Source organism: Eptesicus fuscus, chromosome 20, assembly GCF_027574615.1.
Source record: "Eptesicus fuscus isolate TK198812 chromosome 20, DD_ASM_mEF_20220401, whole genome shotgun sequence".
Classification (NCBI taxonomy): Eukaryota; Metazoa; Chordata; class Mammalia; order Chiroptera; family Vespertilionidae; genus Eptesicus; species Eptesicus fuscus.
The window spans coordinates 42,067,573-42,081,344 of NC_072492.1; the positions used below are offsets into that span (position 1 = coordinate 42,067,573).

The window sequence follows — 13,772 nt, forward strand, 5'->3', positions numbered from 1 at the left end:
GCAAGTGTGACCCTTTCTCCATATCAGCCTTCTCGATGCTGGGACAGTGACCTCTCAGTGCTGCTGTGGGTTAGCCCAGCATTTCCTACCTAGCACCAGACTGGGGCTTGGAGGCAAGGGGCCAAGATGGTGTGTGTGTGTGTGTGTGTGTGTGTGTGTGTGTGTGAGAGAGAGAGAGAGAGAGAGAGAGAGAGAGAGAGAGAGAGATCCCAAGAGGCTGCTCTGCTCTTAAATGAGGTCATGCATGTGCAGCCTGCCTGGCACATAGTAAGGACTCAACAACTATTAATATGGGGCCAGGCAAACTGGTGAGGGGTAGGAGCTAGGGCTGAAGGCAATGCCATCTGTCCTCTTCTGACCACAGAGCCCAGCCCAGAAACCACCTCAGCTCCCTTACGGGCAAGAGCCAAGGGAGGTGGTCCCTACAGAGCCATCGTCCCCTCCACCCTTCCCGCTGCCTCTGGGGCATCACGGACTGGGTTAGGGAGAGGTTCAGCTCCTAGGTGGGGTGAAGGGATGACCTGGGCAGGTTGGGCAGGGCCTGGCTGAGGGGGTGGGTGGTTTCAGGGGTGGGGCTGAGAGCCTCTCTTCACAGGGAGCCCCGGGTGCCCTGAGGGAGACTTTCGGAATCTGCAGAGGCCTGCCCTGGGAGGAGATGTGGTCTCAGCTTGACTAGGACTGAGCTCTCCCCTGAAAAACAAAACAAAACAACAGTGGGTGCACCTGTTGTCTTTGCCCAGGTGGTCAGACAACAGGCAGGTATTCATAGAGAGAGCCACTCCCAGAGTTCTCCCCCCCCCCCCCCCCCCTCCTCCCGTCTCCACTGAAATGGGCTTTCCAGTGTGGAGTCTCAGAATGGATATGATGATTTTGGAGAAGAGTCATTGTATGCATTCTCCTGCCTCCAGGAATGACGGCCCTTAACTCGATCTAAGAGGCTCTAGCCTCTCTCCAGTGCTCCTGGACCAAAGGGAGAACCTTCCTAAGGTTCCACAGTCATCTGCTCCCCTGTAGGAGATGGAGAGGGGTGGTCCTGGGGTGTGGTTGGGGCGGAGGGGCCTGGAGGATGCAATCTGAGGGCCATGCGTGTGCTAGCGCTGGGCCAGCAGGGGGCTCTGCTGCACATGGACCTGCCTGCTCTCTGACAGGACTGCCTCCTTCCGTGGGCAGGCATGTTTGTCTTGGAGTGCGCGCCTAGGAGAGCATGTGGGAACAGGAACTTGCCTGTGTGTGCGCACCCTTGTGTGTATATGTTATGGGTGTTTTGTAGGCTTAGCAGAGACGTGTGCGCTGTGCGGGGTCAGCCCTCAGGAGGCAGGAACCTCACCCCTAGCCCAGCTTTTGCTAGGAAAATTCTCCCAAGGTCCTGACACCATGGGATATGGCATCCCCAGAGACGGTGCCTCCATCAGGTCAGCCTCTGATAGATGGCAGGTCCTCATCGATGCCAAGGACCAACGGGATCAAAGTTCAGACTCCCTGGCAGCCCCAGAGCGCCCCCTGTGCGGAGAGTACGAGGGCCCCCAAAGATGACAGTCAGGGGTCTGAGAAGGCAGGGAGGAGGGAGGGAAGGAAAGGTCCTTCGGGCAGGAGGTTCCCAGCCGTCCCCGACAATCTCCGGGTCGGGCTTGCTGCTGGGCCCCAACGGGAGATTTGTTCACTTGTTCTGTCTGCTTTCAACAGAGTTGTTTTTTCCCATTTGAATTCTGATCTTGCCATTTTTTTTTATTGTGGTAAAATATATATAACATAAAATATACCTTTTTTATTGTTGTTAATCCTCACCTGAGGATATATATATATTTTTTCTTTCTCCCCGCCCCTCCCCCCCATTGAGTTTTAGAGACAATGGAAGGGAGAGAGAAACATCAATGTGAGAGAGAGACACATCGATTGGTTGCCTCTCACAAGCACCCCTGGCCAGGGGCTAGGAATCGAATCTTGACCAGGTATGTGCCCTTGACCAGGAATTGAACCAGAGACCCTTTGATGTGGGCAGGTGCTCTAATCACTTAGCAACACTGGCCAGGGCTAAAATGTACTATTTTTAAGTGGTATTAAGTACATTCACATTGTTGTGCAGCCATCACCACCATCCATCTCTAGAAATTTTTCGTCTTCCCAAACTGAAACTCTATACTCATTAAACAGTAACTTATATTTCCTGTTCTCCCAGCCCTTGGCAGCCACCATTCTATTTTCTGTCTCTATGAATCTAGGTATCTCATATAAGTAGAATTATACAATATTTGTCCTTTTGTGTCTGGTGTATTTCACTTAGCATAATGTCCTCAAGGTTCATCCATGTTGTAGCATATGTCAGAATTACCTTCCTTTTTAAGACTGAATAAAATTCCATTGTATGTATAGACAACATTTAAAAATTTTTAATTTAATTTTCTCCCATCACCATTTATCCCCCCATACCCTCTTCCACCTCCACTCACTCCTCCCCCCCTCCGCCCCCGCGCAATCACTGCACAGTTGTTCGTGCCAATGAGTTCTTTCTCTTTTTTTCTTTTTTGCTCAATCCCTCCACCCCTCCCAGCCCACCCCCCACTCCCTGACAGCTGTCAGCCTGCGCTCTGTCTACGAGTCTGTCTCTATTTTGCACGTTAGCTCAGTTTGTTCATTAGATTCCATATACGAGTGAAATCACACGGTGCTGGTCTTTCTCTGGGCTCATTTCACTTAGCATCATGTTCTCCAGGTCCACCCATGCTGGTGCCGAGGGTAAAATTTCCCTCTTTTTTTTTTTTTTTTACAGCTGATTAGTATTCCATTGTGTAAGTGTACCATAGCTGTTTTAGCCACTCGTGGACGGATGGATGCTTGGGGAGACCACATTTTGTTTATCCATTCATCTATTGATGGACGTTTGGGTTTTTTCCACCGTTTGGCTTGTGAGGAATGCTGCCTTGAACATGAGTGTGCACATCTCTATTTGAGTCCCTGCTTTCTTATCTTTTGGGTACAGAGGCAAAAGTGGAATTGCTATGTTTAATTTTTTGAGGAACCACCATACTGTTTTCCATAGCAACAGCACCATTTTGCATTCCCACCAGCAATAGCATAAGGGTTCCAATTCCTCCACATTCTCACCATTAACAAATAGCTATTGAGAGCCTACTATGTACAAAGCACTCTAGTAATGCAAATCTATACCTGAAAGTTCAGTAGCTCCTGTCCTTACGAAGCTCTCAGCCTGCTGAGGGAGGCTCAGGTCATGCCCTTGAGCCGTCTCCAATCTGAGGAGAAAGACATAGGCCGTGACCTCTGGGAGACCCTAGATCAGTGATTCTCAACCTTTTTAATGCCGCGACCCTTTAATACAGTTCCTCATGTTGTGGTGACTACAACCATAAAATTATTTTCGTTGCTACTTCAGAACTGTAATTTTGCTACTGTTATGAATCGTAATGTAAATATCTGTGTTTTCCGATGGTCTTAGGCTCTACAGCAGCAGTTCTCAACCTGTGTTTGAGAACCACTAGCAGGGTCCTAAGACCATCGGAAAACACAGGTATTTACATTACGATTCATAACAGTAGCAAAATTACAGTTCTGAAGTAGCAACGAAAATAATTTTATGGTTGGGGTCACCACAACATGAGGAACTGTATTAAAGGGTCGTGGCATTAAAAAGGTTGAGAGCCACTGCCCTAGATGGATATGGGGCAAAACAAACAAACAAAAAAACCCCAACCCTGCTGTAGGGAGCCCCCAGTCTGAGGGAGGAGGCAGAGGCCCTTCTTTTGGGGGAGTCCCAGACAGACCCGGAGACCAGAGTGGACACAGGGAGGGCATGCACGGAGACATGCAGGGCTGCTGAGGGAGTAAATCAGGGGTTGGAGAGGGCTGTGGTGGGCCCTGGCCCACACTGGCCTGCAGTTGCCTAGGCAATGGCCCTGCTGTTTACTTTGTGGCTGGCTCTAGACTCACCCTTTTCCTCAAGTGCTCATTTCCCACAGGAGGAAAGATGCTCTTCTGTCATCCTCCCTCCCTGACGAGGAAATGGGCTCTCTTGCTGGGAAAGGCCCTGCCAGCCTGGCACTTTTGCCAGGTTCCTTGCCTGCTAAGAGCAGGCCCCGTCCTGGGGTCGCACGTCGCCCGCCTCCTCCCCACTCCCAAAGGACCTACAGGACAAGGCTCTGGGCCTGCCCAAGTTCTGCTAGGGAAGGGGGGCTCCTGAAGATTCCTCTCAGCTTGGGGAGAATTGGGGCATGTAGGAGCCTGGCGGGGGGCTGGCAGGGGGAGGTGGCAGTGATGCCCACGTGAGGGGGTTCACCTGGCTCTGGGCAGATCTCCCTACGGGTCTGCATGTGTCACCGTGTCTTTGTGTACCTGTGGCTGAGTTGTCTGTATGTCTCAGTGTGAGTGTGGCTGGGTGTGTGCGAGTGTGAATATCCAAAAGACAATCTAAACAGCTTGCATTGACCTTGAGGGCATTATGCTAAGTGAAATAAGTCAGACAGAGAAAGGCAGGTACTGTATGATCTCACTTAGATGTGGAATCCTAATAAAAAAAAACACCCCAAACCAAAAACCCCACCAAGCTCATAGAGGACGGATTGGTGGTTGCCAGAGGCTGGGGAGGGGGGTTGGGGGGTAAGGGGGTGAGGGGGGAGGGGTATTGAGGGAGTTGGCCAAATGGGTGAAGGAAGTCAAAAGGTACAAACGTCCAATTCTAAAGTAAGTCATGGGGATGTAATGTTCCGTATGCATCTATCGTTAATAATACAGTGTTACATATTCGAAATTGCTCAGAGAATAGATCTTAAAAGTTCTTATCACAACAACAAAACATCCTGTAACTATAGATGATGACAGACGTTAACCAGACTCATTGTGATCATTTCGCAATGCATACAAATTTTGAATTATTATGTTGTACATCTGAAACTAATATAATGGTGAATGTTAATTATATCGCAATAAAAGATTTTTAAAAAAATGTATTTCTTTATTGATTTCAGAGAGGAAGGAAGAGGGATAGAGAGATAGAAACATCAATGATGAGAGAGAATCATTGATCGGCTGCCTCCTGCACGCCCCCTACTGGGGATCGAGCCCACAACCCGGGCAGGTGCCCTTGGCTGGAATCGAACCTGGGACCCTTCAGTCTGCAGGCCGACGCTCTATCCACTGAGCCAAACCAGCTAGGGTGCAATAAAATATTTTTTTTTAAAGGAAAACAACAAAAATCTTGCATTTATTGAATCCCTACTATGTGCCCAGGGCCTGTGTGTGCTAAGGACTTTCTTTAATTTACTTAATTCTTCCAACAACAGGTGAGCTGGAAATTAGTGTCATTCCTATTTGATTGGTGAGAAACCGAAGCTCAAAGAGATTAAGTAACTCTGGGGAGGTCTCACAGCCAGAAGGAGGTAGAGACGGCACTCAGACCTATCCGCATCCAGGACTGCAGAGCCCATGTGCTCACCCCTGGCCACGCTGACACTGAAGAACTAGGTGATACTGATCCTTGGTCCCTTCCTTGAGATGACAGTGGAATTTCTGGCATTGCAATTGCTCCTCTCTCCCTCCCCTTACCCCCCCCCCCCCCCCCCCCCATCCCGCCAGCCTTCCTTGGCTCTGGCCCAGTTTGAGGGTGGGAGAGGGGTGTCACAATTACCCCAACTCAGGGCAAGCTTGGTCCTGGAGGGGGAAAGCATGAGTCTGGAGAGACTCTGAACTACACCCTGTCCACGGGACCATCCCAAGTCCTCCCAGGGCCTAGGGGTTATCTGCACATGGAGAGTGCTGGGGAGACGCAGGCTTGCCGGGCCGGCTCATCAGCTTGGCTTGCTGGGGCATGTCAGGACTGTACACAACTGGTGCTGGGAACCAGGCATCTGAATGGGGCAAAAGGGTGGGGGAGGACCGAGGGGGCAGCTGCCCTTGAACGAGGAGACTGGGTCAGGGGTTGGAGGCCCAGGCGTGGGCGGGCAAGATGCCGTGGGTATCGCATTGCCCGCATGCCTGGGATGGACGGAACTGGCGGCGGATTCGCTCTGTCTGGGTGTGAGGTTGTGGGGTGGTTGCAGATCTGCTTTTGGTGGTATGTGACGGGTGTACGTATGGGGCGAGTTGAAACTTCCGAAGTGCCAGATCATTCTCTTGGGGTGGGGGGTACTGTTTGTCTCCTGGTTTGGGGCCTACATTCTGGGAGGAAAGCCAGAAGGAAAAGCAGGCCCATTGACCCCAAGTCCCTCTCTCTCACTTCCTGAACCACTAACCCTCCAAGGTGTCAGTTTTCCTCCTCGTATCCCCTGACCCTTGGGCCCCAGGACCCTCTCCTCTTCCTGCTCCTCCAGCCTAGGCCACGCTCTGGTTCAAGGGCTGACCTGGGAGGCCCCTGACCCCACCCTCAAACAAACTGTCCTCTCTCAGGGAGAGGAGGCCCCAAGCCCCTGATACGGCCCCCGGACCCTGTTGATGTGGGAGTCTCCCTGTGTTCTGGAGGAAGGCAGCTGGCTCTGGCCTGACTCTGGACCTGGGGGGGCCCCTGACGTTCCACGAGCTGGGGTGCTAATAGAAGTCTAAGTGTCCCGAGGACAAGGTCTGCACTTGTCTTGTTCTCCAAGGCGCCCAGGCTCTGGCACACAACACCTGGCCCACAGCAGGCACTCAAGGCATGGCTGTTGACAGGGTAAACAAGAGGGAAATGGAAACAGATCTGACTTAGGCTTTAGAACTTGGGGACCTGGTCCCAGCTTAGTAAAAGTGAAGCTTTGAACCAGTCACTTTTCCTCTTTGCGCCTCAGTTTCTACATCTGAAAAATGGGTATTAAAATATCCCTGGACATCCAATTCTTAGGATAAGGGTCCAATAAGACAAAGCAAAGTGCTTTGAAGCAGTGAAAGATGACTATCTCATTTGGAGAGAAGACTGGATGCCCTCCCCTTGGGAGTGCAGCCCCCAATACCTGTCCCAAGGACCCTCAGGAAGATAAGGTTGAATGGATTTTGCAAGCTGGTCAAACCAGAGGATGATGGGAGGGACTGCTCAGCTGGGTCATTCCTGATTTGCGGGGAGGAAGCTGGGGAGGGTGTAGGGAAGGAGGACTCACACTAGGCAGGAAGGCTTGGAATAGAATCTCAGCTACGCCTGGTATTTCCCAGTCCTTGGCCCCCTCCCCCACCGCCCTCTGGGGCCCACCCCACATTCCTTTCCCAGAGGAAATGGGGGAGGGGGCTGAAAGGCTCCCCAGGGCTGGAGGATCATTTATTCAAACTATGTACAACCTTGGAGGCCCTACTGTGTACATCCCCCTCCCGATGTCCCTGAAGAGGCAGCTGGGGCTAAGGGGGAGGAGTGTGGGTTTGTGTTGAACCGGGCTGTTACCTCCTTTGCTGGGCCTTGCTGTCCCTGCCCAGTTAGAGGGCAGGAAACGGGCATCACCTATGTCTCATCATTTCCCAGATGTCTACAGCCCTGGACACAGAACCCCGAGTCCGGGGGTTGATCCAGACACACAGCAGCACCTGTTGGCTGTGAGAGGGGAGAGTCACTCCATTTCCTCAGAACCTGGGACTGGCCTTGCAGCACAAGGACAGGAAGTTAGGTGTCTGGAAGGACTGACAGGCTGCTTTCTGGGACACCAGGCCAGGCTGAGCGAGGACAGTCCCGTGGCCATTGCCCTCTGCGTGGGGCCACGGAGTCTGACATGGCTGACGACATCTTGGTGCTTTCCGGCTGGGATGTGACAGGGAGGCTCAGGGTGGGGGGTGCTGATGGAGATGTCATGAGTTCTGCTCCCTTGACTGAGGTCCTTTCCCGCCCTGCCCTAAGCCCTCCTGACTCAGCGGCCGGTGGCAGCCTCACTCTTCCCGTCCGGCTTCCGCCAGGGTGGGGGTGGGGGTCAGCTCCTGCACAGGGGACCCAGCAAGCAGCAAACAGGAAACAGGAGAACAAAACCGCTCCCCGGCCCCCGCATGCCTCACTCTCACCCTTCTTCCTCCCTCCCTTCTCCCTCCCTCACTCCTGCTCACCCCTACGGCCCTTATTTCTCCTCCCTCCGCCCCCAGGACCCCTCTCCTCTCTGTGCCCCTCCCTGTCGCTCCCCTACCTCCCGCAGGATCCACCTTCAGAGCTGTCCTTCCTCGGATGGGATAGGAGCCAACTCTTCTGCTCGGTGCTCCCTCTGGGTGGCTGCCACAGGGGCCCAGTTCTAGAGTCTTCCTCCCCACACTCCTACCCCCAACCTCCCTTCTCTGACTGCTGGCGAGAATTTGGGAGTAAGATCCAAAATTGGAGTGAGGGGCCTGGGGTTTGGGGTCCCGGTGCTTCCATAACAGCCTGGGTGCTCTTGGGCCTCAGTTTCCTTCTCTGGAAACGGGATCATAGCAGCGACCCCAGGCCACGGTGAGGGGCTGTGGGGCGAAGCACGCTGTGTGTGAACAGTCAAGTGGGATAGAAATGGAGGTAGCGATTACAGACCGGCCAGCCAAGGCCTCTGCCAGCCCCACCCGGGAAGGGGAGGAGGGCAGGGTCTGCCATCAACATGGGCTTCCTGTCTGACTCAGATGCCAGGGATGGGGTGGGGGCCAGCTTGGAGCCCATGGTCAGCGTGGCGGTGGCCCCTCTAGGCAGAGCGAATGGGAAGGGGGTCCCGGGGAAGAGGGCCAGTCACACCTCCCCACAGGGATGGTGGGGGCTCCACCTGTGGCCTTAGGGTGTGTCTGGTGTGGGGTGTGATGGGAGTGAGTGCTGCTCCCTGTGCCGGGCAGTGTGTGTGCACACGTGTGCGGCTCGCGCCTGTATGGAGTGGTATGTGCATGTCACCTGTCTGCTTTTGTGGGGGTTGTGGGTGTCTCTGTGGGGCGTATGTGGGATGGTTTTGCGGGGGTGGGGGGTGTTGGGTGTGCTTTTAGGCCACAGTGGGTATGCTTGCACATGCGTCTCTGTGGGATGTGTGGACCATACATGTATGGGAGGGTGTCCTAAGTGTGTGTGCATACAGAATGGAGCCCCTACACAGTGTGTATGTGAGGGGAATAGTGTGTTGATGTGTGTGTTTCTGTGGGGTATGTGGACAGTGGGTGAGTGAGCGTGTGTGTGTGTGTGTGTGTGTGTGTGTGTGTGTGGTTGAGAGGGTGTGGGGTCTATGGATGCGTGTGTGTCGTGCGGGTCTATGGGTGGGGAGGGTGTGTGTGTATGTGTGCATGTATGTGAGGGGCATGTATACGCATGTGACTGTGTTTCTGAGTGTAGGAGGCGGGTGCAGTGTGAGTTCTGTGTGAGGGGAGGTGCAGTGGGTGTGTGCTGTGCGCTCGCACAGCGTGTGCCGTGTGTGACTGCGGGGGCGCTGTGTGTGGGTGTGAGTGTGGGCTGGGGCGCCGAGGACGGGCCGCCCCGGAGGGGGAGGCGTCTGCCCTGCGCGACTCGCCGGCGTGTCCGGGCCTGGCGCCTTCAGCCGGGAGGCGCGGGAGGCGCGGAGCCGCCCCAGCCGTCCTGCCGCCCTCCGCGCGGGCCGGCCGTCCCCTCGGGGCCCCCGGGCCCAGGGCCCGCGGCTCTGGGGGGCGGGCGGGGACCCCCGGGGCCCGCCTGCCACTAGGAGGACCGAGAACTCCGACCGTGGGGCGCCGAGGAGCGGCCGCGGTCCCCCGAGAGTCGCGCCCTGCTCCGGAAGCCGGGCCCTGCGCGCCATGGGGCCGGGGCGGCGGCCGGGGTCGGGGCCGGGGGTGCCCGCGGGCAGCGGCGCTCGTGGGCAGCGCCGTGTGGCGCGCGGGGGGCTGGCCCTGGGGGCGCGCCGTCGGGGTGGACTGCAGCGCCCCCGAGCCGCGCTGCCTCTGGCTGCCCTGCCTCGGTCGCGGCGACCGCCACGCGCCCGGGTCGCGGCGGGCCAGGGTGAGCTCCGGGGAGCGGGCCGGGGCCGGGGCGGGCCCCCTGGGGAGGTGGGGCAGGGTAGGGGCCACCAACTCCCTGTGATCTGTGAGCTGTGTGCGCCCTGCGTTCTGGGACCAGGGCCCCCAGTGGGGAGGGGGGAGGAGCTGGAAAGATGCCGGTGAGGGCGGGGGGCCTGTGGCTGAGAGCTTTCCCAGGGTGCTGGGGTACAGGCAGCCGGAGGATGGAAGGGACCAGGGTTGTTTGGGGAGATGCCAGGGCATCTGGGGTCCTGGGGAGTCTGGGCTGGCAGGGGCCTTGAGCCAGAGGCAGGCAGGAGTGCCAGGAATGGAGTGATGGGCACCCCCGTCTGCCTCCCTCTGGTAGTGGACTGGGCACAGGGGCTGACCAGCGTCCTATAGTGGGTTCAGGAGGCCGAGGCGGCAGGGTGTGAGAGATCTGTGGGTGAGGATGGACAGGGTAGGAATGGGGTGGGGGTGGGGACAGTGTTTCTGATGTTGGGGATCGACCAGGCTGGTGGGGTGTGAATCATAGTGGGCGCCGTGCCCAGCGTGAGCGCTGTGCTCCCTGCAATGACCTCTTTATGCTCCTGGGGGGAGGAGCAGGACTCCTGGGTCCCAGTTCCTGGTCTTGCCAGCCCATCCTGGGCCCCGTTCTGTGTAATCTGTGGCCCTCAGGCCGTCTGTCCGCCCTTCTTCCAGAGCCAGTTGGTCTTTCTGGATGCCGCTTTCTTTCCTGACACGAGGGGGGGAGCGTTGGGAAACGGGTCTGGGGCCGGAAAGTATGAGTGGTGTCCCTGTGTCCCCCGAGCCTCTCCCTCCGCGTCCCCTTATCTCTGTGCCTATCTCAGAGAGCAGAGTTGGGGGGGGGGGCTGTACCCCATCCCAATCTAGTCACCTTCCTGCTTCTCACGGCTGCCTCCTTGTCTGCTTCTGCATTTACCACCTTCCTCCCCCTCAAGCTGAGAGCAAGACCCGGTATTGCCCCGGGCCTGCGAGGCGAGGAGAGGAAGTATGCATGTGTCCTAGCGTAGAAGGACCAGGCCTTCCCTACGGCGGGGCGGCCAGAGCCGGCTGTCCATGGGGCGGCCAGGCCTCCTCTCCAGGCAAGAGCCTGGTGGCTGTGGCAGCCAGCGGGGTGACCAACTGCCACTCTCAGGAGCCTGGTTGGAAAGGGTGGGGGAAGGGAAACGGGACGAGGGAAAGAGCAGAGGGAGAGGCTGAGATAAGGGTGGGGGTGCACCGTGCCTGGGCGAGGAGGGGACCTGAGGAAAGAAGGCATGCCTACTGCCCTGGATTACAGGCAGGCCCCCCAGAGGTCCCCCCCCCCCCCCCGGCAGCTGGCAGCTCCGGGCAGGATGTGTGCCGGGAGGAATGGGGGGCATGCGGGGACCTGTCTCAGCCACTTCTCGTCACGGGGGCAGCTGGTGGCTTAGACCTTAATCCAGGACACCAGCAGAACAATGGGCCCTGCAAACAGCCTCCGCTCTGAGCCTGGGTGGAGGGTGGGCAGGGGCGGCCGCCACGCTGGAGCGGAGCTGGGGCTTCTGGAAGGAGGGCAACGGAGGGTCTGCTGAGGCCCTCTTTTCTCCCCCATCAGTTCATCGCCAGGTCAGCAGAGATAGGAAATCCAAGGGAGTTCAGACCTCAGCGGAACTACTGAGAATTTTCTCCCCTGACCCCCACGGGACTGTGGGTCTAAGTGGGAGCGTCCAGGCGGTCGCCATAGGTGGAGGGAACGGCGGGGCCATCACCGGACCTCCGACCCCAGGCCGGGATCCCAGCTAAGACTGGGGGTCGTCCAGCTCTTGCTTGGACCCTTGCGAGGACAGTGAGCTCACAACCTCATCCGGGTAGTTTTCCAGGTGTACATGTTAGAGTGGTCACCTCGTATCTCCCACCTCACTGTGTCCTCTGGGGCTGCATGCAGCCAGTACTGCCTCCGTCCTATTTGTCTTGCATCTTCCCAGCCCCAAGCAGAGTTCCCTAGCATAGCCCTGGACACAGGGCAGGCTTCCTTCCACCGGCTGTGCGCCCAGGGGAGTGGATGGATGGATGATGGAACTTCTTAGTATCAGATTTGAGTGGCAAATCTGAGCCTTCTCCAGCTATTAGACGGGGAAGAAAGGGGGGGGGGGCTTAATAGTAAAGTGGGAGCTCCTCACCCCAGAACTAGTGGCCTTCTTCCTTCTGCACCCCACCTCGCCTTCCTTTCCGGTGCCAAGGAGGAGTGAGGGGTCGGAGGACTGTTTAGGGTGGGGATGAAGGAGCCCCTTGTCCTCTGAGGGGTGAGGTTCGGCTGCCTGAGGTGGGGGCTTGAAGACCCCCCAAGGGAGGGCCCGTTCTGCTCTTGGCTCCCCTCCTCTCCAGCCGGCCCCCTGCCTCCCCGTGAACACATCTCTCCGGCACGCTCCTGTCACTCACTTTCCCTCTGTGTGTCTGAGCAGGGGACCTGAGGGAGCCCTCCCTCAGGCTCTGTCCATCCTCTTGTCCCAGAAACAGTCCTGTGTGTCCCCAAACCCTTGTCCTCAGACACGTCATCCTGGGGAATCTCAAGCATTCCAGTGGGTGGGCCAGGGGGCAGCCAAGTGTCCCCCACCCCCACCTGGTTTCTCACTCTGTTCCACGGAACCAGCCAGGCCTCCCTTGCGGCTCTTAGTCCCCCACTGTTCCCCTTGCTGCTCCTGAAGGATGTGTGTGGGGGACCGGTCTGTCTGTGCATGTGTATGTCTGCATGTGTGGCATGTGCTGTGTGCATGAGACTGATTCGGTGCGACTGTGTGCGCATCTCTGCGAGTCGACATGAGTGCGTGTGTGTACTCATCTGTGTGTGCACTTTGCACATGAGGGTGTTTGGGTGTTGCCGTGTGTTCTGTGTACATGAACCTGTGTGGATGTGTCTGCATACGTGTTTGAGCATGTGTGAGGTTGTGCAGCGGCAGGAATGAGCTCAGACAGCAGCAGGCACTGCGTGTCCAGCGCCTGGCACACAGTAGGTGCTTAGTGAACATTTGGTGAACTGAACTGAACCAACACCTGGCTCATTGCAGCGAGTCATTTCCTTGGCAGCAAAGGCATTACAAGGGGATTGAGAGGAAAGAAAGAAGGAAGAAGCGGTCGGGCTGATGAGTGTGAGAGAGGAAGGAAGGTCTGAGGAGGAGGAGGGTGCCTGGAGCCCCGTGGACCCCGTCAGGTCCCCGTCAGGTCCTCTGGGCTGCAGGAGGCAGTGTGCAGACTTGGGGCTGTGGGTCACAAGGCCACTCACCCGTCTCCCTGTGCTCCCACAGCTGCCCCTGGGCCCGAGAGATGGGTGCTCTCCTGGGCGCCCCCTCCCCTGGCAGGGGCCGCGGACACTGCTGCTGCACAAAAGTCTCCAGGATGGCTTTGGCTTCACCCTGCGCCACTTCATCGTGTACCCGCCCGAGTCCGCCGTGCACTGCAGCCTGAAGGTACGTCCCGCTGGCCCACTGCCCTGGCCCGTCGGAGGAAGCCGTGCTGCGGGAGAGGAGAGTGCTTTGCACCGTCCCCTCCTGCACAGTCCTCCTCCTGTGGCCTGGGTCTTCTTCTTCTTCTCAGGAGAGGGGCGGGTGGCTGGTTCAGGACAGGCCGCCTAGAGGGGAGGGAGCCCCGGCCCTGGAGTCACTCACACCTCGGACTCTTGGTCTCTGGAAGGTGAACAGCCGGCTCGGAGAGATGCAGTCCTGGGACCCCTTGTCCACTGGCCACTTCTGAGCTGGGTTTGTTGCCCCCTCCCAGCCTGAGCTCTCAGGGAGTCTGTCCTAACACACCCCTGGGACCCCCCCTCGAGCGCCCCGGCCGTGCCGGCCTAGGCTCCGGCTCCGGCTCCGGCTCCGTGTGCGGGAAAGAACCCTGGGCTCCAGCCCTGGGACAGCTCCTCACTCACTGCCGATCTCTGGGCTTCC

The 13,772-nt window shown here is 57.2% G+C and overlaps 1 protein-coding gene across 3 annotated transcripts in view; it reads left to right on the top strand.

The window, feature by feature from the left end:
• ARHGAP23 (Rho GTPase activating protein 23) overlaps window positions 1–13,772 on the top strand; it is a 68,834-nt gene that overhangs the window by 12,798 nt on the left and 42,264 nt on the right. For 2 of the 3 annotated variants that reach the window (XM_054709057.1, XM_054709058.1), the window contains exons 1-2: window positions 9,434–9,853; window positions 13,137–13,298. Coding sequence is in view for 1 of the 3 variants with exons in the window: in XM_054709056.1 (XP_054565031.1) it covers window positions 13,137–13,298 (162 nt within the window). In the remaining 2 variants the exon portion in view is untranslated. Of the gene's footprint in view, window positions 1–9,433; window positions 9,854–13,136; window positions 13,299–13,772 lie in introns of those variants that run through there. The other variant, XM_054709056.1, reaches the window with a different exon arrangement.